Raw genomic sequence first — 27,484 nt, forward strand, 5'->3', positions numbered from 1 at the left:
TGCTGTTACTACCGCTGTTGCTGCTGCTGCTGCTGTTACTGCTGCTGTTGCTGCTACTGCTGCCGTCTGCTTGCGATAACAACTGCAGCAGCAACTGTAGCAGCAAGTACACCCTAGACCATCACACTTTTCAGGGTTTGTTTGTCTTCGACTGTCTGTCTGCCTTAACGGAAACCCTAAACCCTAAATAGCACTAAATAAAAAGCAGGGTCATCGGTACCCTTAGCATTTGCTGATGCGGGGCTTCAGCTGCTGCATCGACAAGGAGACTTCGCTAACTGCTGTTGCTGTTGCAGCGTTTGTTGCAGCTGGTTTGTACTTACTACAGTCGCTGCTGCTGTTGCTGTCCTTGCTGCTGCAGCAAGCATTCTTGCTGCTGTTGCTGTTGCGGATACGATCGCTATAGGGGCCTGAGGTGTATAATGAAGACTGCTATACAAACACAGAAACACATGAACCCTATGCATTAACTCAACGGGTTTCTTTGACTGAAATCCCGCCTAAAGAAAAAAAACATATATATATATATATTTATATGTATATATATATACATATATATATGCAGTTTGTTTGAAGAACGCCAAACGCCTAAGCATTAAAACAAAACAAAAAAACAAGACAAAAACTCCAAGGTAGTTGGGAGGTGTAATAGGGGATCGATCGATCCCACTGAAAATCTTTTGTGGGGTATTAAAGAATAAACTGATGTGATGTTCGATGCACAAACACTTAAAAGAAGCACAACTCATTCTTCTCCTCTTGAAGCAAACAGGGAGAAGAAGTGCTGATGCGAGCACTCAGTATTTCAATATTTCATACTAAACACCCCTGCATGCATGCATAGTAAAGCCTCTATTTATGCATGCATGCGAAGCCCGTAGCAGCAAATTGGTGAGCCCTTCCTTAGCTCTAATAGTTCAAGCCACCTTGAAGTATGCTACTTTCATTAAGTGAGATATATTTATTCTACTCTCCTTACTCCTATATATCAACAGTTAAACTAAGAAAGTGAAGTGCGACGTCAATTCAATACATTATAACTATGATTTTTCTTTAAAATATCTCTTCATAGCTTTCTTTTACTTTCATTCAAGTGTAGAGACAACGTAAGCGACTCACAGAAGAAAGGGTTTTCTTATAATGTTGCAATCTACGCAGACAGTCTATCTCTCAGCTGTCTTCTCTTTTATAAAATATGTTTTTCTCCTCGTTGTATGCTGCAATTCAATGCGGCGGGGACAGCTTAGAGAATTCAACGCAGTGTACAGACACTCATAGAAGTGAAGGGAAGAAAAACAAGCATATATTCGCTTTAATAATTTGCTTCGTAGGGTTTATTGTCTTCGTGGTGGGTGCCGAACCCCAGACAGTGAAGATAGAGGCCTATGCAGATGCACAAAGGCTGACATAGTACTCTCGCAGCGTTTTGCATGCATTCGCATGCATTGCCTCTCTTTTGAGGGGCCAACCTACAAAAGAAAATAAGTTATATGGAAGGAAAACGAAGAAATCCCCAGATAATTCAACGGACAACTGAAGTGATACTCACGCTCTCTGATTTCAAACATTTATTCTTCCTAATAGCCCAAGCCAGAGGCACAGCAATTCGAATGTTACTGTATCATCAAGATAAACCCTCGAAGAAGCACTGAGGAGTGCACTATACTCACACAGATTCACGAAAAGAGGACAGATGTATATATACATACATACATATATGGAGAGCGACAGAGAGAGAGAGAAAGAAAGAAAGAAAGAGAGAGCACAGGAAAATGAAGAACATGAGGAGCTTTACAGTGTCTGATGAGTAAAAGTTTATGTAGACGCTTCATCGCCAAGCTTTTTTATAAACCTCTGAAAGATTTAGCGAAGAATGTTTAATGCTTCGATATTGAAAGAGTCGTTCGTTCGATTGTATTGTTGCCTCACGTAATACGAATTCATATCCATGCATGCATGCATGCACAAGAAGAGATCATAAAATATAGTTTCTGCTTCAGTCTCCCATCTAGAGCTCAGATACTTTCTAAACTAACTCCATTAAACCGCTTTAATCCCCGTTGAAAATCTATTCAAAATCTATTTCCTTTTACTCCTTAGATTCGCCCGTGGATAAACGTTAGGCTAAGGTCAATAACGAATGAGTAATGAAGTACTAAAGCATAGCTGCCAACCTCCAATTTGAATTTGAATGACTCAATTGATTTACTCTACTCTAAATGAATTGAACTGAATTTGAATTTGAATTTGGATTCAATTGATTCAGTTTGGTGAAAGCGAGTTGCATTGAGTTGAATTCGAATACAGATTGAATGGATTCAATTGATTCAATTGGTTCAGTTTGGTGAAAGCGAGTTGCATTGAGTTGAATTCGAATACAAATTGAATGGATTCAATTGACTTAATCCATTCGGAATGAATTGAATTTGAATTTGAATTCTATTGATTCAGTTTAGTGTAGGCGAGTTGCATGGAGTTGAATTCGAATACAAATTGAATGGATTCAATTGATTCAATCTATTCTAAATGAATTGAATTTGAATTTGAATTTGAATTCAATTGATTCAGTTTGGTGAAAGCGAGTTGCATTGAGTTGAACTCCAATATAAATTGAATTGGTTGAATTGATTTATTCTATTCTAAATGAATTGAATTGAATTAAAACAACTCGCTTTCACTAAACTGAATCGGTTGAATTCAAATTCAAATCTTATCCAATTTATTTTTCTTCAATTCGATTCATTCCACTTCAAATTCAAGTTTAATTCAATTCAACTTTTAAAGATTTTCACAGGTGACGATTACAGTGCAGTTCTTACAGTGCATTCCTATGAACAGATGAGCCATCAATAGATAAACATGAAAATATTTGAATAGATTCCAATAAATATATTAATATTTTTCAATCTGCATTATTTCAAAAAGTATACGCAACAATGCACCGTCATTCATCCCTCTCCCTATAATAAATTTGCACTTCAATCCTACTGCCGCGCAGGGAGGCTGTGCGGTTGAGCAGAGTATATGGCTTCTTACATCGGAGCTTTTGGGTGGAAGACAGCAGAAAACAGACAAAAGAGCCTCTGCACTTCTTCGTCTGAACGAAGACAAAGCCCAAACAGAGAAGAAGAATATCTTGCTACAGCCCGAAGCGATGCAAAGCAGGCGAACGGGGAGCGGTCTGTGGGGTGAATGCTAATTGTGCACGTAAGCTCTCTCGACTTAAAAAGTTATTAATATTTAATTTTTCATTGACTTTTTAGAACAAACTACGCAGACTGTCACAATTTCTCAGCCTTCCACCTCAAGCTGCATGAGCCGCAGCACGGCGAGAAGCGGCAGCAGCAGAGGGGGCAGCAGCAGCTGCAGCAGCCGCAGGCGGGAGAGGGCCCTCCTTGAGGATTATTCTTTTCTTTGTTTGTTCGTGCTTGTTTTCGTTGAAACAGTTTTAAACTGAATACGCTTGGCTCTGTTTTAATTTGCTGCAGCAGCTCTAATCTGCCTAGCTGATGCAGCGCAGCACCGCTCTCCCGAGCCCCCCCTGCTGCTGCTTTTTACGTTTTTCTCTTATCATTCTGCTGAACGGTGTTGCTGCAGCAGCTGCTGCAGCAGCAATCTCATTTTAAATGTAGATCCAGCTGCTCTGCAGCAGCAGCAGCAAATCAGCCGTCCCCTCCCCAAATGGCCGCCCTACGGCGCGGCTACGGCGGCGTTGCTGTCCGTTTCTTTGCTGCTCTGGTTGCAGCAGCAGCAGCAACAGCAGGAGCAACAGCAGCAGCAGCAGCAGCAGGGTTGGCTGGAGACTTGGGGGGGGCATACACCGGCGTGCAGCAGACCCGCACGCTGCAGCACTCATTCACCTCTGCCCCTGGCGGCACCGCTAACAGGGGTCCGTTCTACTTTGATTCTCTTCCATCTAGTGCGAATTTAGAGTCTCCCGTTCCTGCTGCAGCAGCAGGCGTCTTGTCTGCAGCAGGGCCAGGCCCTTATGGGGGAGCAGCAACAGCAGCAGCAGCAGCAGACCCTGCAGAGGCAGCCCTTGCTGCTATTCGGGGCCGCCGGATTATTAGGACTTTGCTTCTTCAATCTGCTGCACTGGCGCTTGGGGTTTTGTTGATGATAAGATTATCAAAAGGCTCTTCACAAGACAGCAGCAGCCCTGCAGCAGCAGCACGAGGAGACAGGAGAGTTCCATATAGAGGCTCGCATTCAGCATCAGCAGACAGCAGCAGAGGCAGCAAACCCTCAAGGAGACATGGTAAAGATATGAAGCCGAGGCCTTTGAAGCTTTCTGCATCAGAAAGAGTCGAAGAAAGAGCAAGAATACCGCTAGGGCTTCGTACACCCAGATCAGCAACCCCAGGGAAGTTTTTAAGCTGGTTTGGCGGCACAGGGCCTGCTGCTGCTGCTGCTGCTAGACCTCAAGCTGCTTCTGTCCCCAGCAGCAGCAGCCGCAGCAACAGAAGATCGGCAGCACTCAAAGCTGGTGCTGCTTCAGCATCAAGTAGAAACTAGAGATGCCAGGGCATTTGCCTGCCCCCCATTGCAGCAGCAGCAGCAGCAGCAGCAGCAGCAGGAGCAGCAGCGCGGAAGCGTGCAGGTCTCACCAGCAGCAGCAGCAGCAGCAGCAACAGCAGCAGCAGCAGCAGCAATCGCAGCGGCAGAGCAGTAGTGGTAGCACCAGCTGCGTGCTGTCTGCGTTTTGGGGGGTCAATTGCATGCATGTTAGGGTTTAGGGTTTAGGGTTTAGCTGCAAAACTGCAGCAAACCATCTCCCCTCCTTTTGTTGTTTTTCTTTTGTTGTTAGTTTAACGAACGCCAGCAAATGGATAAGGTGTGTGTTTATATTTTTATTTATTTATTTATATATATTTCTACATAGATACAGATTTAGATATGTATATATAATATTTACATCTATTCTTATATGCATACATATATACATATATATATATGTATATATGTACATGTATATATATATATATACATGTATATATATATATATATACATTATATATATATATATGTATAGGAAAAGACAGAAGAGAGGCAAGTAGAGAGAAATAGACAGAAGAGAGACAAGGAGACAAATAAAGTGGTTAAAGAATAGTTAGAGGAGACAGTAGCAAGAAAGAAGCAGCAAAAGGAGACACTTATGGACTGTCTCCTACACTGTGGGGCCCCACAGCCCCAACTGTCTCTGCATAGCCCTCATAGAAAGCAGTTTGCTGAGGGGAGACAGAGGGCTTTGTTCGCCTGACGGCTCGCAGCAGCTGCTGCTGATTAAGCTGCAGCGCAGCAGCAGCAGCAACAGCGGGGCCCCCAGCTGCTGCTGCTGCTGCTGCTGCTGCAGCAAGACTGCCGCCAAGGCGGTTGCACAGCCCGTACACCTCAAAGGCAGAGAGGGAGTCGAGTTCCTGCAGTGCTGCTTTCGCAACGAAACTGCTGCTGTTGCTGCTGCTGCTGCTGCTGCTGCTTACTTGCTGCTGCAGCTCGGCCCTCACCTGCTGCTTCAGGGCCTTAACAAATTCATCTCGCTGCTGCTGAAGCAGATCTGCTGCTGCAGCACGCAGAGCCGCGTCGATGTCTGCCCCACTGAACCTGCATCACAATCACCAGCAACAAACCCTAAACCCTTGACTGCGTCGAGTACGAAAAAGGGTTTAGTGTTCAGGGTTTAGGGTTTAGGGTTTAGGGTTTACCCCTCTGCCTCTTTGGCGAGTTGTGCGAAGTCGAAGTGCTGCAGGCGCTCCTCCACGACTTCTTCCTGTTCCACTTGCTGCTGCTGCTGCTGCTGTTGCTGCTGCTGCTGTTGCTGCTGCTGCTGACGCACGACGTCTGTGAGTAGGGTTTTAAGCCCGCACCTGAAGATATGTTTTCTATCTTCGAAGTGTGGCAGGTGTACATACACCTGCACTTCTAACCTCCCTGGCCTAAGCAGTGCTGCATCAATTATATCCGGGCGATTAGTTGCAGCAACAACAAATATATTTTCTCTTGCTGCTACACCATCTAGCTCCGTGAGCATCTGCGCTATCAACCTCTCATCAACCCTGCTGCTGCTGCTGCTGCTGCTGCTGCTCCTGCTGCTGCTGCTGCTGCTGCGGGGGTTTGAGGCAGACGTATCGCGTATCTTTTGCTTCTTCTTATCCCGCTCTGACTCTCCTTCACACTCCCGCTGCTGCTGCTGCTGCTGCTGTTGCTGCTGCTGCTGCTGCTGCCTTAGCCAGTGAGAGTAGGGTGCGTTGTTTGCGTTTAATGAGTTGTTATTTAAAGCACCTTCTCTAGCACTGCAGAGAGCATCAATCTCGTCAAAAAATATAACAGAAGGAGAGAAAAGCCCCGCCTTTGTAAATAAACGCCGAAGTGCAGCTTCACTCTCCCCCACAAACTTGTTCAGCAGCTCAGGCCCTAAACCACAATAAACCCTAAACCACAATAAACCCTAAACCCTAGACCCTAAACTACAATAAACCCTAAACCCTAAACCCTGAGGCGGCAGCCATGCAGCAGCAGATAAGAAGTATACATATACTCACACATACACATGGAGAGATACACCTGGACAGACACCCCATACACATCGTCACAGCAAGAAACTCCCGAGGGTTTAGGGTTTAGGGTTTAGGGTTTTTACCCTTGACTGAGAAGAAGTGCGCATTGCAAGTTCTCGCTAAAGCACGCGCAAGCATTGTCTTTCCGCAGCCCGGAGGCCCAAACATCAATATGCCGCTTGGTCGACGCAGGCCTGAACGCCCCAAACCCTAAACCCTAAACCCTAAACCCTAAACCCTAAACCCTAGACCCTAAAGGCAAAGCCTTGAAGTCAAGACCTATGGTGTTATATACAACGCCAGACCTATCCCCCGACACCTTACTCCCCGAAAGCCCTAAACCCTAAACCCTAAACCCTAAACCCTAGACCCTGACCGATCTGTTTGTAGAGTTGAGGGAAGAGTACAGGAAATATGATTTTGTCTTCGATTTGTTTTTTTGCTGCTCGCAGTCCGCCTACATCTCTCCATTCAGCGTTTAGAGACATTTTGTTTATAACGCCTGTCTCCTTTTGCATAGTTAGCCGCACTTCTTTGATTGCTTGCTGCACATCGGCCTTCATCAACTCAACTCCATCAGGTATGCAGCCTCCTGCTGCTGCTGCTGCCGCTGCTGCTGCTGCACCTGTTGTTGCTGCTGCTCCAGGCGCGCTGGCGGTACTGCTGCTCCCTCTCCCCCCACTCCCTGATTGCTGCTGCTGCTGTTGCTGCTGCTGCTGTTGCTGCTGCTGGGTGCGTTGAAGAGCAGCAATAGCAGCAGCATGCAGCAGCGCATGCAGATCTGCAGCAACAGCCCCAGCAGCTGCATCTGCTGCAGCTTCTAGCCCAGCAGACACCTTAAAAGGCAGCGTCTTAGCCACTGCCTGTACACCACAAACCCTAAACCCTAAACCCTAAACCCTAAACCCTAATTCGCCTGTCCACACTAGCTGGCTCTAGTGAAGGCGTCTCTTAGGTGTTTACTGCTTGCAGAAGATATAGCGTTTTAGGGTTTAGGGTTTAGGTGTTTTATCAGGTGCATTACGAGGGTTTAGGGTCCGCGCTCTAGGGTTTACGAGTGGGGTTCGCTACAGCTTAGCGCCTAGGGTTTAGGGTTTAGGGTTTAGGGTTTAGTACTTGAAGAATTTCTAATCTCTCTTCTCTCGTAGGAGGAGACAGCTGCAATTCAACGTCAAGCCGCCCGCTGCGCCGCAGCGCTAAGGGGACGCCGCTGCAGCTACAAGCTAATCCTATCACTGCAGCAGCAGCAGCAGCAGCAGCAGCAAACACAGCAGCAGCAAATGAAGCAGCACAAGATTCAGCAGAAAATGCAGCGGAACATGCAGCAACAAACGCAGCAGCAGCAAATGCAGCAGCAGTAAGCGCAGCAAATGCAGCAGCAGCAGCAAACCCAGCAGCAGCAAAAGCAGTGGCAATAGCAGCAACAACAGACACAGCAGGAACAGCGTAGGCAGCAGCAGCAAACGCAGCAGCAGCAAACGAAGCAGCAGCACAAACTCAGCAGCCTCATCATAAGCCAAGGGAGGCGACGCCTCCCGTCTGCTGCCAAGGGTGTGGGGTGGGCTTCACTAGTGTTTAGGGTTTAGGGTTTAGGGTTTAGGGTTTACGCACCGAAGACCTGAGTGCCGCGGAGCGAATCGATGCAGCGGCAGATGGCGTCAACGAGCCCAGTCACGCTGCTGCTGCTGCTGCTGCTGCTGCTGTTGCTGCTGCTATCTGCCCCGCTGCTGCTGCTGCTGCTGCAGAGACAGTCGAGGCGGTCTAGCAGCAAAACAGCAGGTGCTGCATCTCTGCAAGCAGCAAATGTTTGCTCGAGCACCTCCTCTCCCCCAGCCCCAATGCATGCAGCAACAGACAAATTGTACAGTCGCAACGCATTGCTGCTGCTGCTGCTGCTGCTGTTGCTGTTGTTGCTGCTGCTGTTGTCTTCATCACCGCTGTTCCTGCCGTTCTCATTCTTGCTGCTGTCGTTGCTGTCCAACGAGCTCTCCTGCTTCTGCTGTTGTTGTTGTGGCTGCTGCTGTTGCTGCTGCTGCTGCTGCTGCAGTATGTCGTGGAGGGTGCGCGCAGCAGCAGCAGCAAGGTGCGACTTGCCTACGCCAGGTGGGCCCCACAGCAGCACCCCACGTGAACAAACAAGGCTGTTGCTGCTTCTGCTGCTGCTGCTGTTGCTGTTGCTTGCTGCAGTACTGCTGCTTTGTTCTTTGCTTTCCTCGCCGTGTTTCTCCCAGTCCACCTCAAGCTCCTGCTGCTGCTGCTGCTGCTGCTGCTGCTGCTGCTGCTGCTGCTGCTGCTGCTGGTTTTCAAGTAGATGATTAACAAGGAATGGGAGAATAATATGTTTATTTATTTTGTCTTTGACAGCAGCGGATACACCAACAAGGGTAGCGAGAGACACCTCAGGCAGCCTGCTTGGCGCTATTGCTGCTGCTGCTGCTGCTTCTGGTGCTGCAGCAGCACCGCCGCGCATCACAGACCCGGAGCCCTGGGCCTCAGCTCTAGCAGCAGCAGCAGCAGCAGCTGCTGCTGCTGCTGCTACTGCTGCAGTTGCAGAACGCCGAGCGGCTCTCCGTCGTTGCTGCGCCTTCCGGCTCTCTGCATCAGAACCATCTGCTGCTGCTGCTGCTGTTGATGTTGCTGCTGCTGCTGCTGCTGTCCCATTCTGCTGCGCTACAACTGCAGCAGCAGCAGGGGCAGCAGCACTTTGCTGCTGCTCCTGCTGCTGCTCCTTAGCTTTTCCACGTTGGTGCAGCTGCTGCTGCAGCTGCTGCGCAGCAGCCTGCAGGGAGCCCCTAATGTCGGAGTCCTGCTTCTTTCGTTGCTGCTGTTGTTGCTGCTGCTGCTGCTGCTGCTGCTCTTCTGCTTGCTGCTTCTGCCACTGGCGTGCGTAGAGAGAACTCAACGAGGCATTCATTGGGCGAAGTATCAATGTGCTGCTGCTGCTGCTGCTGCTGCTGCTATTGCTGCTCCTGTTGCTGTTGTTGCTGCTGCTGCTATTGCTGCTGCTGTTGCTGTTATTTGTGCTGTTGCTGCTGATGTTGCACGGACTGCTGCTTCTGCTTCTGCTGCTGCTGATCAATGGTCTTGCTGCTGCTGGGTTTGCTGCTCCGCTGCTGCTCGAGTTGCTGCTGCGGTGATGCTGCAGCCGCAGCAGTCTCTTCTTCTTGTTGCTGCTGCTGCGCCTCTTGGTTTTGTTAGTGATGCTCCAGCCACCATATTAATCTAAACCCTAAACCCTAAACCCTAAACCCTACTGGTGTGGGGCCCCAGGGACTGCCGAAAAGAGGCTAGAAGGCTGCTGTAGCTGAACCTCCATATACACCCTAAACCCTAAACCCTAAACCCTAAAAAACAAAGGGTTATATATAAAATATATTTGTATATAAATTATATTTCTTTTATACTATTGTTAGGGTTTAGGGTTTGAGGCCCTGGTGACGCTGTTGGGGCTGAGGCGCAGGCCTCTTTGAGTTGTAGGCACATCCTGTGTAAACCCTAAACCCTAAACCCTAATCAATAAACCCTAAACCCTAAACCCTAATCACTAAGCCCTATCCACTTGAATTAATTGCAGGCCTAGGATTTTAGTTCTTTAAGCCTTAGGGTTCAGCGAGGGGCCGCTCAGCAGATCTATGCAAGGGTTTGATAAACCCCAAACCCTAAACCCTAAACCCTAGACCATCTAACGTAAACCCTAAACATCTCTGGTCTTAGAGGACCTAAACCCTAAATCCAGTAACGAAAACCACCTCCACTACCCTAAACCCTAAACCCTAAGCCCTAAGCCCTAAACCCTAAACCCTGTGCGTTAGATGTTTAGTAGGCGAGAGCAAATGTTTTCTGTCTGTCTCCTTCGGGTGTATATACACCGCAGAGTACGAGTTATTAATCCTTTCATCTTTTAGGGTTTAGGGTTTAGGGTTTTGTTAGCTGTTGCAGAGTCTTCTGCTGTCTAGTGAAGCACTCCTCGTGCTGCTGTGTACGTACACCTCAGGGTTTAGGGTTTGCCCTTAAACAGAGCTTATAAACGTCAAGGGTTTAGGGTTTAGGGTTTAGGGTTTACGCTGAGAAGCAAAAGTCTGCTGCTAGCCTCACCATGCGGAGGTGTACAGGCAGCTGTAAACCCCGCATGCCTTTGCTTGCATTATTATTATTATTATTAATTATTAGTATTAATTATTATTATTAATGCTATGAATATTATTATTATTTAGTATGAGTATGAGTATTACTATTATTATTATTGAGGGTTTAATAATTCTTCTCGTAAAAAACCTCAAAGTAATAATTAGCATCAGAATGAAGCAACTATAAATAATAATATATATATATATATAATAATATACAATATTATATATACATATTATATGTAATATATAATATATCTACAGAGAGAGAAACAAAGCAAAAAAAGATAAATTCGGTCCAAGACAAAGAGAGCGGCAAACTTATAACAAAAGAAATACTTTTAAACCTGCAGTCAAACGCCATCAAAAAAATAAAAACATTATTAGACAGAACATCTTCTTTAAGGAGACGAGCTGCCTATACACCCCAAATACTCTGAGGTGTCTATGCACCTCGAGCTGTGGGGCGTACATACACGCCGAGGTATAAACAATAAAACATATTATATTATATATATATATATATATATATATATGAGCATCATCATTAGCTGAGGTGTATAGGCACCTCCTCTCCAGGACGATCTCAGCAAGGCCCTACCTAAACCACCCCAGCGGAAGCGCTAGGGTTTTTTAGGGTTTAGGGTTTAGGGTTTAGGGTTTAGGCTTCAATTGGGGTGTCTAGAGACCAGACAGTAAGGAATCCATCGTCGCCTACTGAAGCCAATTGCAGCACTGCAAACCCCAAAACAAACAAAAGTTGAGGTGTACATACACCTCAGATCCCCCTCAACCCCACAAGAGAAACGCCTAAACCCTAAACCCTAAACCCTAAACCCCACACCCTCAGCATACCTTCTCCATCGTCGGGGCTCCATGCAACGGAGTTGACGTCCGAGTTGTGCGCCTTCTCCTGCAAAGGATGCTGCAGCTTAAAACCCTAAACCCTAAACCCTAAACCCTAAACCCTCGTTGTGCACGCGAGCTGCTGCTGCTACGCCGCGGCCCTAAAACCCTAAACCCTAAACCCTAAACCCTAAACCCTTACCTCGCAGTGCAGAAGAGTTGCTCCTGTGTCTGTCAGCAAGTAAATACGAATGTGTCCATCCCCGCATGCCTAGACACATATATTCACAAACCCTAAACCCTAAACCCTAAACCCTAAACAGCCTTTTTCACCGAGCACGCCTCCTTCACCAAACCCTAAACCCTAAACCCTAAACCCTTCTCTGAGCGTACCGTCGCCAACAGGTTTTTGCTGGGGTGTACAGACACCCCGTATATAATCCCTTGGTGCTGACCTTGCACTGAAGCCATACACCTCCAGGCTTCAGCGTGCTGCTGCGGTGTATCCTCAGCATCTTCATCTGTTGCTGTTGCTGCTGCTGCTGCTGCTGCAGCTGCTGCTGGTGGTGCTGCTGCTGGTGCTGCTTTTGCTGGTGCTTCTGCAGGCGTTGCTGCTGCTGCTGCTGCTGGTGCTGTTGCTGCTGCTTCTGCTGCTGCTTCTGCTGCTGCTGCTGTCGCCAAAGGCCTTAAGAACGGAGCCACACACCACTGAGACAAACTCAGCAAACGGCGAGACGAGCTGACGCCGGGGGGCAGGCCTACACACACCACCCAAACCCTAAACCCTAAACCCTAAACCCTAAACCCTAAACCGTAAAGAGCATCCTGCCCTGAAGCTTTCGATGCAGAACAACTACAAGCAGCATGAAGTCAGCGCTAGGTACTGCAGCAGCAGAGAAGGCAGCCGCTGCTTTCCTAGGGGTTAGGGTTTAGGGTTTAGGGTTTAGGGTTTAGGGTTTGTACAGGTCCACAGCCTCAGCGTTCGGTCTGCTGAAGCAGAGACGAGGCGGCTGCCATCTCCATAGAAATCCAACGCCCATACAGTCGAAGAGTGTCCTCGCAACGTCTTGAGCATAACCCTGAACCCCAAACCCTAAACCCTAAACCCTAAACCCTAAACCCTAAACCCCAAACCCTAAACCCTAAACCCTAAGAAAACTCCCTTTTCCCCTTGCACTCGACCCCCATGAAAAGCAAAAGTCGCCGTTGCGGCGACGTTCACAGAGAACCTATACCTAGGGTTTAGGGTTTAAACTTGTTCTTTAGGGTTTAGGGTTTAGGGTTTAGGGTTTAGGCGTACCAATCATCGTCCCCTAAACCCCAAATAGCAACAGTGTCGTCATAAGAAGCGGAGGCCAGCCAATCCTTCTTCGGGTGCCAGCGCACCGCCTTCACATCTGCAGCAACACAAATCCTAAACCCTAAACCCTAAACCCTAAACCCTAAACCCTAAACCCTAAAGCTGGGGGCGAGAAGGAGCACCTTTGTCGAATATTTTATTACCTTGGGAATGGCCTGTTAAGACAGACGCAACGACAAACTCCTCTTCTTCGTCTTCCTGCTGCTGCTGCTGCTGCTGCTGCTGCTGCTGCTGCTGCTGCTGTTCAGGTGTACGTACACCTGCTTCGTCTGAGTCTGCCTCCATTCTTTTGTAAATCCAAATACTTTTGTCTCGGCTGCAGGTCGCGAGCAGACACCCCGATGAATTCCATGCGACGCCCTTCACCTGCACCCAAACCCTAAACCCTAAACCCTAAACCCTAAACCCTAAGCCATAAACCCTAAACCCTAAACCATAAGCTCCAAACCCTAAACCCTCAACCAAAACGCCTTCCACCCTTGTACACGGCAGTCCGCGTTAAACCCTGCAGGAAGCGATGGGGAACCTAGAGAACCCCAAACCCTAAACCCTAAACCCTAAACCCTAAGCCCTAAACCCTAAACCCTAACCTCATGTTCATGTCCAACAAGGGTTTGCAGCAGGCGAATTTGGAGTTTTGATTTTCTCGAGACAACTTCTGCTCCGTCTCTTCCGCTCCCCTCTTCCTGCTGCTGCTGCTGCTGCTGCTGCTGCTGCTGCTGCTGCTGCACTGCCCACACCGAAGCAGTAGCATCAAATGAAGCAGCAGCAAGGAGACAACCATCAGGGCTCCAGGAGACAGAACGGACGGCTCGACTGTGCACGCCGTCCCCCGCAGTGCCCTGCGCACAAACCCTAAACCCTAAACCCTAAACCCTAATGAAGAGCAGCGCTAGTGTGCATCATGCAGCAGCCCAAAGCAACCTGCACACAAACCCTAAACCCTAAACCCTAAACCCTAAACTTTAAACCCGTACTACTCGAGAGTGTGCACACAGTCAAGCGCGGTGCTCTAAACCCTAAACCCTAAACCCTAAACCCTACCAAGCACTGCCAAGCTCCAGAAGGATCGCCCGAGGCTGCATGCAGAAACAAAAAAACAAGAGAGAACTAAAAAAGAAGAAGAGACGAAAACAAAAATAAAGAGACAGACAAACAGATAAAAAATAAACTCTAGATCTATTTAGTTTTTAATTCCTGTTTATTTCCTGTCTAGTTAGAAACTCAATAAAAGGGTTTAGGGTTTAGGGTTTAGGGTTTAGGGTTTAGGGTTTACGGCCCCATATTTGCACGAGGCCATCCGCGCCGCACGACGCCAAAACTCCGTCGGCCCGAAACTGACAATGCCAAGCCGGGCCTCGGTGAGCAGCAAAACTAAACAGACGCTTCATTGCTGCTGCTGCTGCTGCTGCTTATGCTGCTGCTGCTGCTGCTGATGCTGCTGATGCTGCTGATGCTGCTGATGCTGCTGATGCTGCTGATGGTGATGGTGCTGATGCTGCTGATGGTGATGGTGATGCTGCTGTTTCCGCCGCTGCTGTTGCTGCTGGTGTTGCTGCTGCTGCTGCTGTTGCTGCTGCAGCCGCTGCTGTTGTTGCTGCTGCTGCTGCTGCAAGCGCTTAGGAGCAGCCTACTCGCTACGAGTGGAGTCGGCGAGGCTGCAAGTGAAGCCCGTGTGTTCCCTCCATTGCAGACGAGGGTTTAGGGTTTAGGGTTTAGGGTTTAGGGTTTAGGGCTTTGGGCTTAGGGTTTAGCGTTTTAAAACGCTTAGAAGACAGAAGGCATAGCTCCAGGGCCTCCGTAGGCTAGCAGATGCGGGTAATGCTGGTTTAGGGTTTAGGGTTCAGTGTTTAGGTTTTAGGGTTTAGGGTTTAGGGTTTAGGGTTTGGTAGGGTTAGAGGAGCCTTCGTCTACTAAACAGATTATTGATTTGCTGCAGAAGATCAAACTTTGCTAAGGGTTAGCTTTTGCTGCTACTGCTGTTACTAGTGCTAGTCGTTCTGCTGCTGCTGCTGCTGCTGCTGCTGTTGCCGCTGCTGCTGCATGCGGTGGAGAGCGAAGGCGGCGGAGCTGTGCTGCGCTGCTGCTGCTGCTGCTGCTGCTGCTGCTGTCTTTCGGTTAGTTTGTGCGTCTTTGAGGGGAAAAGAAATTGTTTTGTCTTTTAAAGTGGCTACTTTGGGGTGTCTCTGCCTCTAAACCCTAAACCCTAAACCCTAAACCCTAAACCCTAAGCCGCTGCGCCGCCCCGGTGTGTCGTGCGTCGTTCCCCAGCTGTACAGACACCTTGGGGGTGTCTCTTTCTCCCTCTCAGACAAGCCTTTTCATAATATTTATTTTTGTGCTGCTTAGGAAGCAGCTGCTGCAGGCAGCAGCAGCGCCAGCAGGAGCAGCAGCGCCAGCAGCAGCAGCAGCAGCAGCAGCAGCAGCAGCAGCAGCAGCAGGAAGATTTGTTTGTTTGTTGATGATATGAGGATGGCGTTGCAGCCAATCCTTTTATGTGTGGGGCGTGGTTTACGAGGTGGATATGTATGGGTGCTGCTGCTGCTGCTGCTGCTGCAGCAGCAGGTGCTGCAGCAGGAGCAGCACGAAGTTGCTGCACAAGTGTTAGGCATAGATTTAGGATCCGAATTTATTAAAGCTGCTGTTGTTGCTCCGGGTAAACGTATGGAGCTGCTTCTCAGCAGCAGCAGCAGCAGGAAGATCCCAAATGCTATCTCTTTTGTCGGGGACGAGACAAGAGGTGTAGCTGAAGATGCACTGTCTCAAGCACATAAGAACCCTAGTAGAGTGTTTGTTGCTGCTTCTCTTTTTCTAGGTAAAGCAGCAGAAGAAATAGGGTATATAGGAGATGAAGGAGATAAAGATAAAGAGAATGAAGCAGCAACAACACCTTCTGCTGCAGTTGCTGCTGCAGCAGCAGCAGCAGCAGCAACAGGGCACTGCAACAACGGTATCTGCACTAGCAAAGAAGGTTTGATCCCTATACACCCCGAACTAGGTGTATGGCCAGGCGGTATTTCTGCTGTTTATTACCCTTATCAAGCGTTTGTGTCACCGAGAGGAGGTATTATATTTGCTGCTCGCGACGATTTGCTGCTGCCGCCTGAGCTGCTTGTTGCTTCTGTGCTGTCTCATATACGACAAGCAGCAGCAAAAGCAGCAGGGCTTCCTTCTTCTGCTGCTCTTGGTGTTGTTATTACTATACCTTGTATATACAATCAGAGACAGCGAGCAGCACTTAGAGACAGTGTTGAGATTGCTGGGTTTAAGCTGCTAGGGTTTGTCTCTAGCGGTGCAGCAGCAGGAGTGCAGCACGCCTTAGATAAATATGATGCAGCAGCAGCAGCAGCAGCAGCAGCTAAAACAGCAACTGCAACATCAACTGCAGCAGCAGCAGATAATGCTGCTGCAGCAGATGCAGAAGTTGTTAAGATGATACTCAATGTTGGCAGCAGCACAGTAGACGCAGCTGTTCTCTCTTTTAAAACAGGAAGCAGCAGCAGCAGCAGCAGCAGCAGCAGCAACGGGAAGCAGCAGGGAGTGCCTCAGGTGTCTGTTATTAGCTGCAGCAGCAGCGCAGCAGGAGGAGGACGCGCTGTTGATGTGCTGGTAGCAGAAGCCCTTCGCCAGTGGGTCTTGTAAACCCTAAACCCTAGGGTTTTAGGGTTTACTGGGGTTTATGAGGGTTTATTGTTCGTTAGGGTTTAGGGTTTGTTGTTCTGCTCTAGGGTTTTGGTTTGCTCTCGAGGGTTTAGTACGCTGGCTTACTACGATAGCGAGGGTTTAGGGTTTACTAGAGTATACCCTAGGGTTCTAGGGTTTACTAGGAAGTATTAGGGCTTGTTAGGGTTTATTATTATTTGTTAGGGTTTGCTAATGTGTTTGTTAAGGTTAATTATTGTTTATTAGGGTTTAGGGTTTACTGATGTACATTAGGGTTTATTATTATTTATTTAGGGTTTATTATTACTTATTAGGGTTTTGTTATTGCGTGTTAGGGTTTGTTGTTGTTTATTAGGGTTTATTATTACTTCCGATATATTTATTCAGGGTTTAGGGTTTTAGGGTTTAGGGTTTATTATTATTTATTAGGGTTTATTATTATTTATTAGGGTTTATTATTTAGGGGCTTATTATGATTCAAGTGTATGTTAATGCGTATAATATAGAATTTGCTTCCGATATGTTTATTCAGGGTTTAGGGTTTAGGGTTTAGGGTTTAGGGTTTAGGGTTTAGGGTTTAGGGTTTAGGGTTATGATGATTGGGGTGTATGTACAGGGGATTTGAAGCGGAGAATAAGGGTTTTGAGTTGTCTGCTTCTCCTCGGGCTTTGAAGAAGCTGGAGATCCGTGCTGCAGCAGCAAAGAAGGTGTTAAGCACTAATCGTGTTGCTGCTGTCTCTATAGAGGGTTTCTTTAAACAAAAAGACTTGAAGAGACAGCTGCAGCGAGAAGACCTTGAAGCTATGCTAGAGAAGAGCAGTCTCCTTGAGCAGCTACGCCAAACAGCAACAGCAGCAGCAACAGCAGCAGCAGCAGCAACAGCAGCAGCAGCAGAACCAGAACCAGCAGCAAAGTCAGACTCAGACTCAGACCCAGCAGCAGAATCAGCAGCATCAGCAGCAGCAGCAGCAGCAGCAATGAAGGGTATTGAAGCTATTGAGCTTGTCGGAGGAGGCTGGAGAGTGCCGCGAGTGCTGCTAGAGATCCAGAACTTAAAAGGAGACAAAGAGTCTATTCAAACGCTGCTGAACGGCGACGAAGCAATGACGACAGGTGCTGCTTTTGTTGCTGCTAATTCAACAGCAACATTTAGAGTGAGGAAGCTGCTGCTGAAGGACGGGGCGCCACAGACCTACACCCTACGCTTCCTAGACATACAAGACCCAGACAAGCAACAGCAGCAGCAGCAGCAGCAGCAGCAGGAAGAGCAGCACTATGAAAAGGTGCTTATTAAACCTTATGCAAGGCTCGGAGGCAGCAAGAAGGTTTTAATTAAAGCTGAGAAAGATTTTACTGTGCAGCTTCTAGAAGACAGTAATGTTCTTTCGACGCATTCTATTTCAGGTGTACAGGCAGCTCAGGAGCAGCTGCAGCAGCAGCTGCAGCAGCAGCAGCAGCAGCAGCAACTGCAGCAGCAGGAAGGAGACGAAGATGCAACAAAAGCAGAGCTTATCTTCTCAGTTGATGCTGCTGGAGTTATTGAATTAAAGACAGCAGCGCTTGTACGTGAACGCGTAGCATACACTGAAGACAGCGAGAAGCAAACACCTGCTGCTGCTGCAGCAGGAGAAGCAGCAGGAGAAGCAGCAGCAGAAGGAGAAGCAGCAGACAAGGAAGAGAAGTGCAAGGACCCCAAAGACCCTGCTTGCGCTGCAGGAACCGCAGGCAGCAGCGACAGCAGCAGCAGCAGCAGCAGCAGCGACAGCAGCAGCAGCGACAGCAGCAGCAGCGACAGCAGCAGCAGCAGCAACGGAGACAGCAGCAAGAAGAGGAAGCGAGTGGTGTTGACAGCTCGCAAATCTTTATCTGTAAGCAGCAAGGAGTCTCTGCCAGTCCCTCTATCTGCTGCAGAAAGGAGACAGTTGAAAGAGCTGCTGCTGCAGCAGGAAGAGAAGGACAGAGAAGCGCAGCTGCTGCATGAAGCATTAAATAATTTAGAAGCTTTTATTTATAAAGCAAGGGGTAGTATAAGAGACGGCTCTCTTGATGAAGTAACGGATGAGACGTTCCGAGAGCAGCTGCTGCAGCAGCTGCAGCAGGATGAAGATTGGGTGTACGGCGATGCTGCAGCAGCAGGTCGTGCTGCAGTTGAGCAAAAGCTTGACACACTTAAAGATACACTTGAGCCTGCTTACTTCAGAGCAAGAGAGTTAAATGTTAGAGAGAGCCTGCAGCAAAAGACAGACCAGCTGCTGCTAGATGCTGCAGCAAGGCTTGATCAGTTTGCTTCGCTACGCCCGTGGCTGCCTAAGGATAAGATTTCAAGTGTACGTACAGCTCGAAATCAGCTGCTGCAGTGGTGGGAGGATATTAAGCAGCAGCAGCAGCAGCGATCGCTGCTGCTAGCACCTCTATACACTGAAGCAGAAGTGCTGCAGCGGCTTAAAGAGCTTCAAAGTAAATTAAAATCCTTAGAAGCAATACCTAAACCCACTACAACTACGACTACATCAAACCCTAAGAAAGAAGAAAAGAAAGAGGGTGATGAGCAGCAGCAGCAGCAGGAGCAGGAGGGAGAGCAGCAGCAGCAGCAGCAGCAGCAGCAGCAGCAGGAGGAAGAGAAGCAGGAGCAGCAGCAAGAAGCAGAGACTGGCCAGCAAGGAGACACACAAACAGACGAGGAGAAGCAGGGCGATGCAGCAGCAGCAAACGAAAATGAAAAGAGAGACGAGCTATGAGAGTGCAGCAGCAGAAACTACTGCAAGTAACAGCAGCAGCAACAGCAGCAGCAGCAACAACAGCAGCAACAGCAGCAGCAACAGCAACGGCAGCAACAGCAGCAGCAGCAAGGGTGAGGGTCTGATATTTGCGGTCGGGGCACCGGAAGGAGTCGCTGGAAGTGACGAGCCAATATAATTAGGGTTTGGAGTTTAGGGTTTAGGGTTTAGGGTTTAGGGTTTAGGCTCGGGGTTGTAGGGGGCTGCGGAGAAGCGGCTCATGCATTTTCTTCTGTGTGCCTTTTTTGTTGTTATCTTCCCTCGTTTTATCCCCCCTGCAGCAGCAACAGCAGCAGGAGCAGCAGCAGCAGACAGCTGTGTGCTGTTGTTGTTGCTGCTGCTGCTGCTGCGAGTTGTGGGGCGGCTTGGGGTGTATAGGCAGTTGGGGGAATGTCGTGCTGCTGCATGCAAATAAGAATAGCTGTACTTAACTTTTAAGCTGAGGGGAGGAAGAACGTGAGCAGGGACAGCGGTTGCGGTGTATAGGCAGCTCGATTATGCAGCTGAGCTGAGTGTACGGAGCTGAGTTTCTTCTTGTCTTTGTTTCTGCTGCAAAACGCAATAAATTAATGTTTTTTATTTAATTAAAATGATTATTTATTCTTTAGAGGAGTATTTCAATAGCTGCAGCATCAACAGAACCACCGGCCCTTGGGCCCTTTGCTGCTGCTGCTGCTGCTGCCGTTATTGCTGCTGCTGCTACTGCTGCTGCTGCTGCTGCGGTAGTAGACGGTTTAGGTTATTAAAGGAGCTGTTTCTTGTTTATATTTCAATGAAAATTCTATTAATTATGCAAACAAACACAAGAAAACCCGCGAACTAGGCGCAAATCAAAACAACTCATTCAGGTGTACAGGCAGCTACCACTGAGGGCTGGTGCGAGGCATCGAGGGTTTATTGTATTTTTTCTTTTTCTTTTCTTCTTTTTGCATTATATCTGTTTTATTGAGGCATTAAAATAAGAATTAAATGCAAACAATACTTTAAAACCTTACAACTCCAGCGCCTACAACAGCAGCAGCAGCAGCAGCAGTCTCGCCCGCCGCTCGACTTAACCCTAAACCCTAAACCCTCGTTAAGCTTCCGCTAAACCCTAAACCCTAAACCCTAAACCCTTGCTCTTGCTTCCCTGCTGCGGGGCCCTCTACAACGCAACCTGAGGTGTACGTACACCGCAAGATGAATAACTTCTTCACTCCGAAGCGCAGGGGTGCGCTTAGGCTAAAGAAGCTGCCTCATAAACTAAACAACGAAACCCTCATCGAAATACAAAGCAGAACTCTCCTCAGTCCTAGAGACATCGAACTCCTCTATGCCAGGCAAGGGTTTAGGGTTTAGGGTTTAGGGTTTACGCTTTACAGCTGCTCGCTGCACGAAAAGTATCGACGACTTCACGTTTAGGCTTTCTGCGTTTATATCATCTCTGTGGTGTTCAGGGTTTATGATAAGGGTTTATTATAAGGGTTTATTATAAGGGTTTGTGATAAGGGTTTATTATAAGGGTTTATGATGAGGTTTTATTATAAGGGTTTATGATGAGGGTTTATGATGAGGGTTTATGATGAGGGTTTATTCGGGTTTAGTATTGTTTATTATTGTTTAATATTGTTTATTAGGGTATATAAGGGTTTACTAGGGTTTTTGATTAGGGTTTATTAGGGTTTAGTATTAATTTATTACTGTCTATTATTGTTTATTATTGTTGATTATTCTTTATTACTATGAATTATTATTTATTATTATTTATTACTGTTTACTAGGGTTTATAAGGGTTTACAAGGGTTTATAAGGGTTTATAAGGGTTTACAAGGGTTTATAAGGGTTTGTAAGGGTTTATAAGGGTTTACAAGGGTTTACAAGGGTTTATAAGGGTTTGTAAGGGTTAATAAGGGTTTATAAGGGTTTTTTATAAGGGTTTTTTATAAGGGTTCTTTATAAGGGTTTTTTATAAGGGTTTTTAAGGGTTTATAAGGGTTTATAAGGGTTTAGGGTTTAGGGTTTAGGGTTTGCGTTCAGGTTTCGTCACGTGGCTCCGAGCGGCATAATGCGTTTTTCAGAGTTCTGTGAAATTTTAGGGGTTTTGTCGATGCTTCAGGAGACGCAAATAGCAGATAGACTTTTTAAAGCATTTGACAGAGACCACAACAAACAAGTACACCTGCCTATACACCCCAACCAACTAATAAACCCTCATAAACCCTCATAAACCCTAATAAACCCTTATTACACTCTACTAACCCTTAGGAAACCCTAGCTAACCCTAATAAACCCTAGTAAACCCTAATAAACCCTAATAAACCCTAATAAACCCTAATAAACCCTTAGTAAACCCTAATAAACCCTTAGGAAACCCTGGCTAACCCTAATAAACCCTCATAAACCCTAATAAACCCTAGTAAACCTCTTAACACACTTTACAAACCCTTAGGAAACCCTAATAAACCCTAATAAACCCTAATAAACCCTAATAAACTCTCAAAGAAACCTGATAAACCCTAAGGAGCCCTAATAAACCCTTAGTAAACCCTAATAAACCCGTAGCAAACCCTTAGTAAACCCCTATAAATCCTAATAAACCCTTAACTAACCTACGAAACCCTTAGTAAACCCTCAATAACCTCAATAAAGCCTGAGAAATTACTTGAAACCCTAATAAACCCTAATGAACCCTAATGAACCCTAATAAACCCTAATAAACCCTAATAAACCCTAATAAACCCTACTAAACCCTATTAAACCCTAATAGTAAACCCGAAACCCTCGTAAGGGATTCTACTGCACTCTATAGCCCTTAAATTCGGGAGGCGCAACATGTTCATAATGTTCAAACCCTAGGGTTTAGGGTTTATAAGGGTTTAGGGTTTATAAGGGTTTATAAGGGTATATAAGGGATTATAAGGGCATATAAGGGCCTATAAGGGTTTAGGGTTTAGGGTTTAGGGTTTAGGGTTTAGGGTTTAGGGTTTGTGTGTGTGCAGCTGAACTTTACTGAGTTTGCGGTTGCGCTGGGTACAATGATGTGCGGCAAGGAAGAAGATAAACTCGATTTAGCCTTTCGCATACTCAACCCCGAGTCTGTCTCTTCATTGTCTCTTTTGCTGTCTCTTCATTGCCTCTTTTGCTGTCTCTTCACTGTCTCTTTTGCTGTCTCTTCATTGTCTCTTTTGCTGTCTCTTTTGCTGTCTCTTCATTGTCGCTTTTGCTGTCTCTTTTGCTGTCTCTTTTGCTGTCCCTATTGCTGTCCCTTTTGCTGTCCATTTTGCTGTCTCTTTTGCTGTCTCTTCTTTATCTGTCTCTTCTTTATCTGTCTCTTCTTTATCTGTCTCTTCTTTATCTGTCTCTTTCTGTCTCTTTTGCTGTCTCTTCTTCACCTGTCTCTTCCTTATCTGTCTCTTCGCTGTCTCTTTCTGTTTCTTTTGCTGTCTCTTCATTGTCTCTTTCTGTCTCTTCTTTATCTGTCTCTTCGCTGTCTCCTTTGCTGTCTCTGTCTCTGTCTTCTCTGTCTCTGTCTCTTTGTCTCTTTTTCTGTCTCCTTCTTTGTCTTTGTCTGTATCTTCTGCGAACTCCGAAACCCTAAACCCTAAACCCTAAACCGCTAAACCCTAAACCGCTAAACCCTAAACCGCTGAACCCAAGCCCTTAAAGCTAATACCCACAACACTAAACTCTAAAACCCTAAACCCTAAACCCTAAACCCTAAACCCTAAACCGCGGATTTGTTGTTTATTCAGATATACGGGGACAGGAGCAAGTCTATCAGATTACGAACTAGAAGAAGAAGACAGCAGTTCGCTTGCAGAGTCTTCTTCACCCAGTCAGCAAACACCATTAGAACCCTCAAGCCCTTCTGCTGCTGCTGCTGATGTTGATGATGATGATCAGCAGCAGCAGCAGCAGCAGCAGCAGCAGCAGGAGCAGGTGCAGCAACAGTTGCAGCAGCAGCAGCAAGAGGAAGTGCAGCAGCAGAAGCCAGCTGCTGAGAATGGTGACATGCAGCAGCAAACCCTTTCTTTGCATTCTAGTAACCAGCAGCAGCAGGAGCAGCAGCAGCAGCAGCAGCAGCAGGAACAGCAGCAGCAGCAGAAGCAGACTTCTCCTGTTTCTCTTTCTCCTGTTCGGCAGCCTCGACAGAAGCAGCAGCAGCAGCAGCAGCAGCAGCAGCAGCGGCAGCGGCGACTGAACCCTGCGGTGTATGCAGACAGCGTAGGGTTTGATGATTTTGCTGCTTGGGTGCGAGCAGCAGAAGCAAGCAGAAGGATATTAGTTGGCGAAGAAAATTCGCCTGTCTCCTTGGGGTGTATAGGCAGCGTCTTTTCTTCGCTTGCAACTCAGCTGCCCGACTGCAGCAAAAGATTATTTCTTAGAGACTTCAGACTCGCAGCTAAACACTCAACGCAGTTTCTTGCTCTACTCGGTATTGATGCTGCTGCTGCTGCTGCAGACAGCAGCCAAAATAGAACGCCGCTGCAGCAACTCGCAGGTCAAACCCTAAACCCTAAACCCTAAACCCTTAACCCTAAACCCTAGGATACACCGAAACAACGCAGTTCCCTGCACACACCCTCATTTCCTTTCGCCTAATAGTGCTTAACCCCGAGTAGGGTTTAGGGTTTAGGGTTTAGGGTTTGCATGAAGAAATATGATGAAGTATTACAAGGCTGCGGAACGCGCAGGAGGAGCTCCGAACGACAACTACAAAACACCCCTGCCGCAGCAGCAGCAGCAGCAACAGCAGCAGCAGCAGCAGCAGCAGCAGCAGCAACAGCAGCAACAGCAGCAGCAGCAGCAGCAGGCGGAGCATGCTGAGAGGAGACAAGTACAGCAGCAGCAGCACCAGCAGCTGCTGCAAGACGAACAGCAGCAGCACCTGCAGCAGCTGCAGCAGCTGCAGCAATGTGCAGAGCGCTTAGAAGAGATAGAAAGGAAATTCAGCAGACTTAAACATGATTTAGAAGACCCTGAAGGTACACCACAACTTGCTGCTGCTGCTGCTGCTGCTGCTGTTGATGCTGCTGCTGCTGTTGATGCTGCTGCTGCTGTTGATGCTGCTGCTGTTGATGCTGCTGCTGTTGTTGATGCTGCTGCTGCTGTTGATGCTGATGCTGTTGCTGCTGTTGTTGCTGGCGCTGCTGCTGTTGTTGTTGTTGCTGTTGTTACAGTTTATCCTTTTGCTGTTGCTTCTGCTGCTGCTGAGGATGCTGCTGCTGTAGCTACTACAGCTGTTGTTGTTGCTGTTGCTGCAGTTGTTGCTGCTGCTGCATCTGTATATGGTGTTGCTGCTGCTTGTGCTGCTGCTGCCGGGTGCTCCTTTTACTGCATGCACATCAAGGTTGTTTGCTGTTATTGTTGCTGCTGCTGTTGCTGCTGCTGTTGTTGCTGCTGCAGCGGCAACACCAGGAGACTGTATTGCGCTAGCTAATCGTGCCGCATCCCAAACAGCAGCAGCAGCAGCAGCAGCTGCTGCTGCTGCTGCAGCTGCAGCAGCGTCCTTTGGAGCAGGTACGGCAGCAGGAGCAGCAGGAACACTAGCAGCAGCAGCAGCAGCAGCAGCACAGGCTTCCCTAGCATTTCATTGCCTCAAGGTTGAGGAGGCAACACAGGGCTATTCCGAAGCACCACTAGGGTTTAGGGTTTAGGGTTTAAGAGTAGGGTTGAGGGTTTTAGCTTGATTGCTTACTTTAGGGTGGGGGGATAGGGACTAAGGCTCAGCAAATGCCGCCTAAATTTCAAGGGCTTAGGGCTCAGGGTTTAGGGTTTAGGGCTCAGGGTTTAGGGTTTAGGGTTTAGGGTTTAGGGCTTAGGGTTTAGGGTTTAGGGTTTAGGGTTTAGGGTTTATGCGCTTCAGCCCTCGAAGGCACGGACAGAGGCTCTGCTCCGCTGCCGGGAGATGCGGCGAATTTCCCTGGAGGCAAAGTAAGCTCTAAACCCTAAACCCTAAACCCTAAACCCTAAACCCTAAACCCTGAGCCCTAAACCCTAATCCCCTTTAAACCCTAAACCCTAAACCCTCAACCCCAAACCCGTAACCCTAAATGTACACCCAAAAGTCTTATTTCCTGCTGTTCCTGAATCGATTCTTGGTTCTGCTGCTGCTGCTGCTTCTGCCGTTACTGTTGCTGCTGCTGCTGCTGCTGCTGCTGCTACTGCTGCTGCTGCTGCTGAGAGCAGACAGACTCGAGCAGCCTACCTTTGTGGCGGCGACACATTGCAACTCTGTAAGTCGTTTTAGGGTTTAGGGTTTAGGGTTTGTTGCTCCTCTGCCTTGGGGGTCAGCCTTCCTGCCGGATGCCTTTGCTGCTGCTGCTGTTGCTACTGCCGCTGCTGTCGCTGCTGCTGCTGCTGTTGCTGCTATCTCTACTGCTACTGCGCCTGCTGACTCTACCGCTGATGCTGCTATTGCTGTCTCTACTGCTACTACCGCTGCTGCTGCTGCTGCTGCTGCTGCTGTCTCTACTACTTGCTGCTGCTGCTGCTGCTACTGCTGCTGTTTGCTTCCTCAGCAAAAGGGACAACACCTACAGGCTGAAGATGTACATCAACAAACCCATGCTAAGGAGACGCAGAGGTCTGCAATACAATCCTGCTGCAGCAGCAGCCGAAGCAGAAGCAGCAGCAGCAACTGCTGCTGCTGCTGCATCAGCTGCTGCCGCTTCCGCATGCAGTTGCTGTTGCTGTCTGCTGCTGTGCGCATGCAAATCGTCCTGCTGCCGATATGCATAGCTCAGCCGCCGCTTGGGTCACAGCAGCAGCAACAGCAGCAGCAGCAACAGCAGCAACTGCAGCAACCGCAGCAGCAGCAGAAGGATGAGCAGGACAAACAATCTAATTAGCGACTGCTGCTGCTGCTGCTGCTGCATGCATTTGTTTGCAGGCGTGACGGCTGCTGGGGGTTCTGCGATGGGCAGAGCAGGTGCTGAGGATGACAAGTAACAAACCCTAAACCCTAAACCCTAAACCCTAAACCCTAAAGCATGAACTTGGAGCAGTGAAGCGTCTCTTCTTCCGTTTGTTTGAAATTCTGTCTCCGCACATCTCTTTGTCTTTTTTGTCTCTCTTTAATTTGCATAGTCTTTGCCTCTATGCATTTCTATTACTTCTATTATTCGTTGAGGTGTACGTGTATGTTGCATGCATGCATGCATGCATGCATGCATGCATGCAACACATTTGCATGCATGCATGCATGCATGCATGCAGGCCCTGTCATTGTTTGTATATTTGTTTATTTGATTGTATTAAATATATTTTCTCTTGTATTTTATTTTATTTTATTTTATTTTTGTTATTTTTATTTTTTATATTATTTTAACTACGTAATATCGTACACCTTAACTATATAACAATTTAATTTACTTCAATAGAATTAAATTAAATTACATATAATTTAATTAAATATAACTGTATATAACAGAACATAATATAAATATAATATAAATATAATATAACATAAAATAATAAAACATAATAAAACATAATAAAATATAATAAAATATAACAAAACATAACAAAACATAATAAAACAAAATAAAATAAAATAAAAAATAGAAGGCGTGAAAACTAAGAAAGTATCGGTGGAGTATGTGTGATATATATATATATATATATGTATATATATATATGTGTGTGTGTGTGTTTGATATTCAGCGGTTTATTAGTTAGTTCTAAAGGCGTTTCTCTTTACTTCGGTCATCATAGGTGGAACACAGCATTAAATGTTATGCTGGGGATGCGATTAGCAGCAGGACGCTCTGCTGTTGCACCCGAGAGAGCTTTAAAGAACTGCGACTTCAAACATAAAGAAACCTTTCGTCTTGTCTCACATTCTGCTGCCTTCGATTCTCACTGGCCTATTCAACCTGTAAACCCTCACGCACTTACAAACCCTTAGTCATAAACCCTAATTCATTAACCCTTATTTTATAAACCCTCACGCACTTAAAAACCCTTAGTCATAAACCCTCATTCGTAAACCCTTATTCATTAACCCTTATTCATTAACCCTTAGTCATAAACCCTAATTCATAAACCCTAATTCGTAAACCCTAATTCATTAACCCTCACGCACTTCCAAACCCTTTGTCATTAACCCTAATTGATAAACTCTAATTCATAAACCCTCACTCCTTTTCAAACCCTTATTCATTAACCCGTATTCAT

The 27,484-nt window shown here is 47.1% G+C and overlaps 5 protein-coding genes across 5 annotated transcripts; 3 read left to right on the forward strand and 2 right to left on the reverse strand.

The window, feature by feature from the left end:
• Positions 1–3,681: 3,681 nt before the first annotated feature.
• On the forward strand, positions 3,682–4,672 carry EAH_00021650 (hypothetical protein; the record flags this gene model as incomplete). The annotated part of the gene is made up of 3 exons (XM_013393397.1): positions 3,682–3,889; positions 4,125–4,258; positions 4,394–4,672. The coding sequence occupies 3 exons, from the start codon at positions 3,682–3,684 to the stop codon at positions 4,670–4,672; spliced, it is 621 nt and encodes a 206-aa protein (XP_013248851.1).
• A 481-nt stretch (positions 4,673–5,153) lies between these two features.
• EAH_00021660 (ATPase, AAA family domain-containing protein, putative) lies at positions 5,154–9,468 on the reverse strand (the record flags this gene model as incomplete). Its single annotated transcript, XM_013393398.1, has 6 exons — positions 5,154–5,601; positions 5,703–6,411; positions 6,638–6,748; positions 6,931–7,417; positions 7,671–7,789; positions 8,166–9,468. The coding sequence occupies 6 exons, from the start codon at positions 9,466–9,468 to the stop codon at positions 5,154–5,156; spliced, it is 3,177 nt and encodes a 1,058-aa protein (XP_013248852.1).
• Positions 9,469–11,342: 1,874 nt separating this feature from the next.
• Positions 11,343–14,187, reverse strand: EAH_00021670 (WD-40 repeat protein, putative; the record flags this gene model as incomplete). Its single annotated transcript, XM_013393399.1, has 9 exons — positions 11,343–11,416; positions 11,537–11,612; positions 11,730–11,798; positions 11,921–12,285; positions 12,491–12,606; positions 12,828–12,924; positions 13,031–13,253; positions 13,478–13,729; positions 14,164–14,187. The coding sequence occupies 9 exons, from the start codon at positions 14,185–14,187 to the stop codon at positions 11,343–11,345; spliced, it is 1,296 nt and encodes a 431-aa protein (XP_013248853.1).
• Positions 14,188–14,230: 43 nt separating this feature from the next.
• Positions 14,231–19,288, forward strand: EAH_00021680 (DnaK family protein, putative; the record flags this gene model as incomplete). The annotated part of the gene is made up of 5 exons (XM_013393400.1): positions 14,231–14,248; positions 15,237–15,543; positions 15,703–15,837; positions 16,165–16,516; positions 17,167–19,288. The coding sequence occupies 5 exons, from the start codon at positions 14,231–14,233 to the stop codon at positions 19,286–19,288; spliced, it is 2,934 nt and encodes a 977-aa protein (XP_013248854.1).
• A 1,218-nt stretch (positions 19,289–20,506) lies between these two features.
• Positions 20,507–26,257, forward strand: EAH_00021690 (Phosphatidylinositol-4-phosphate 5-kinase family protein, related , related; the record flags this gene model as incomplete). The annotated part of the gene is made up of 10 exons (XM_013393401.1): positions 20,507–20,537; positions 20,689–20,755; positions 21,344–21,479; positions 22,306–22,400; positions 23,059–23,517; positions 23,963–24,291; positions 25,173–25,240; positions 25,496–25,542; positions 25,828–25,892; positions 26,199–26,257. 10 exons carry the CDS (start codon positions 20,507–20,509, stop codon positions 26,255–26,257), a joined length of 1,356 nt encoding a protein of 451 aa, XP_013248855.1.
• Positions 26,258–27,484: the final 1,227 nt, after the last annotated feature.

The sequence above is a fragment of the Eimeria acervulina genome, genomic scaffold (assembly GCF_000499425.1).
Source record: "Eimeria acervulina Houghton genomic scaffold, Eah_scaff155, whole genome shotgun sequence".
Taxonomy (NCBI): domain Eukaryota; phylum Apicomplexa; class Conoidasida; order Eucoccidiorida; family Eimeriidae; genus Eimeria; species Eimeria acervulina.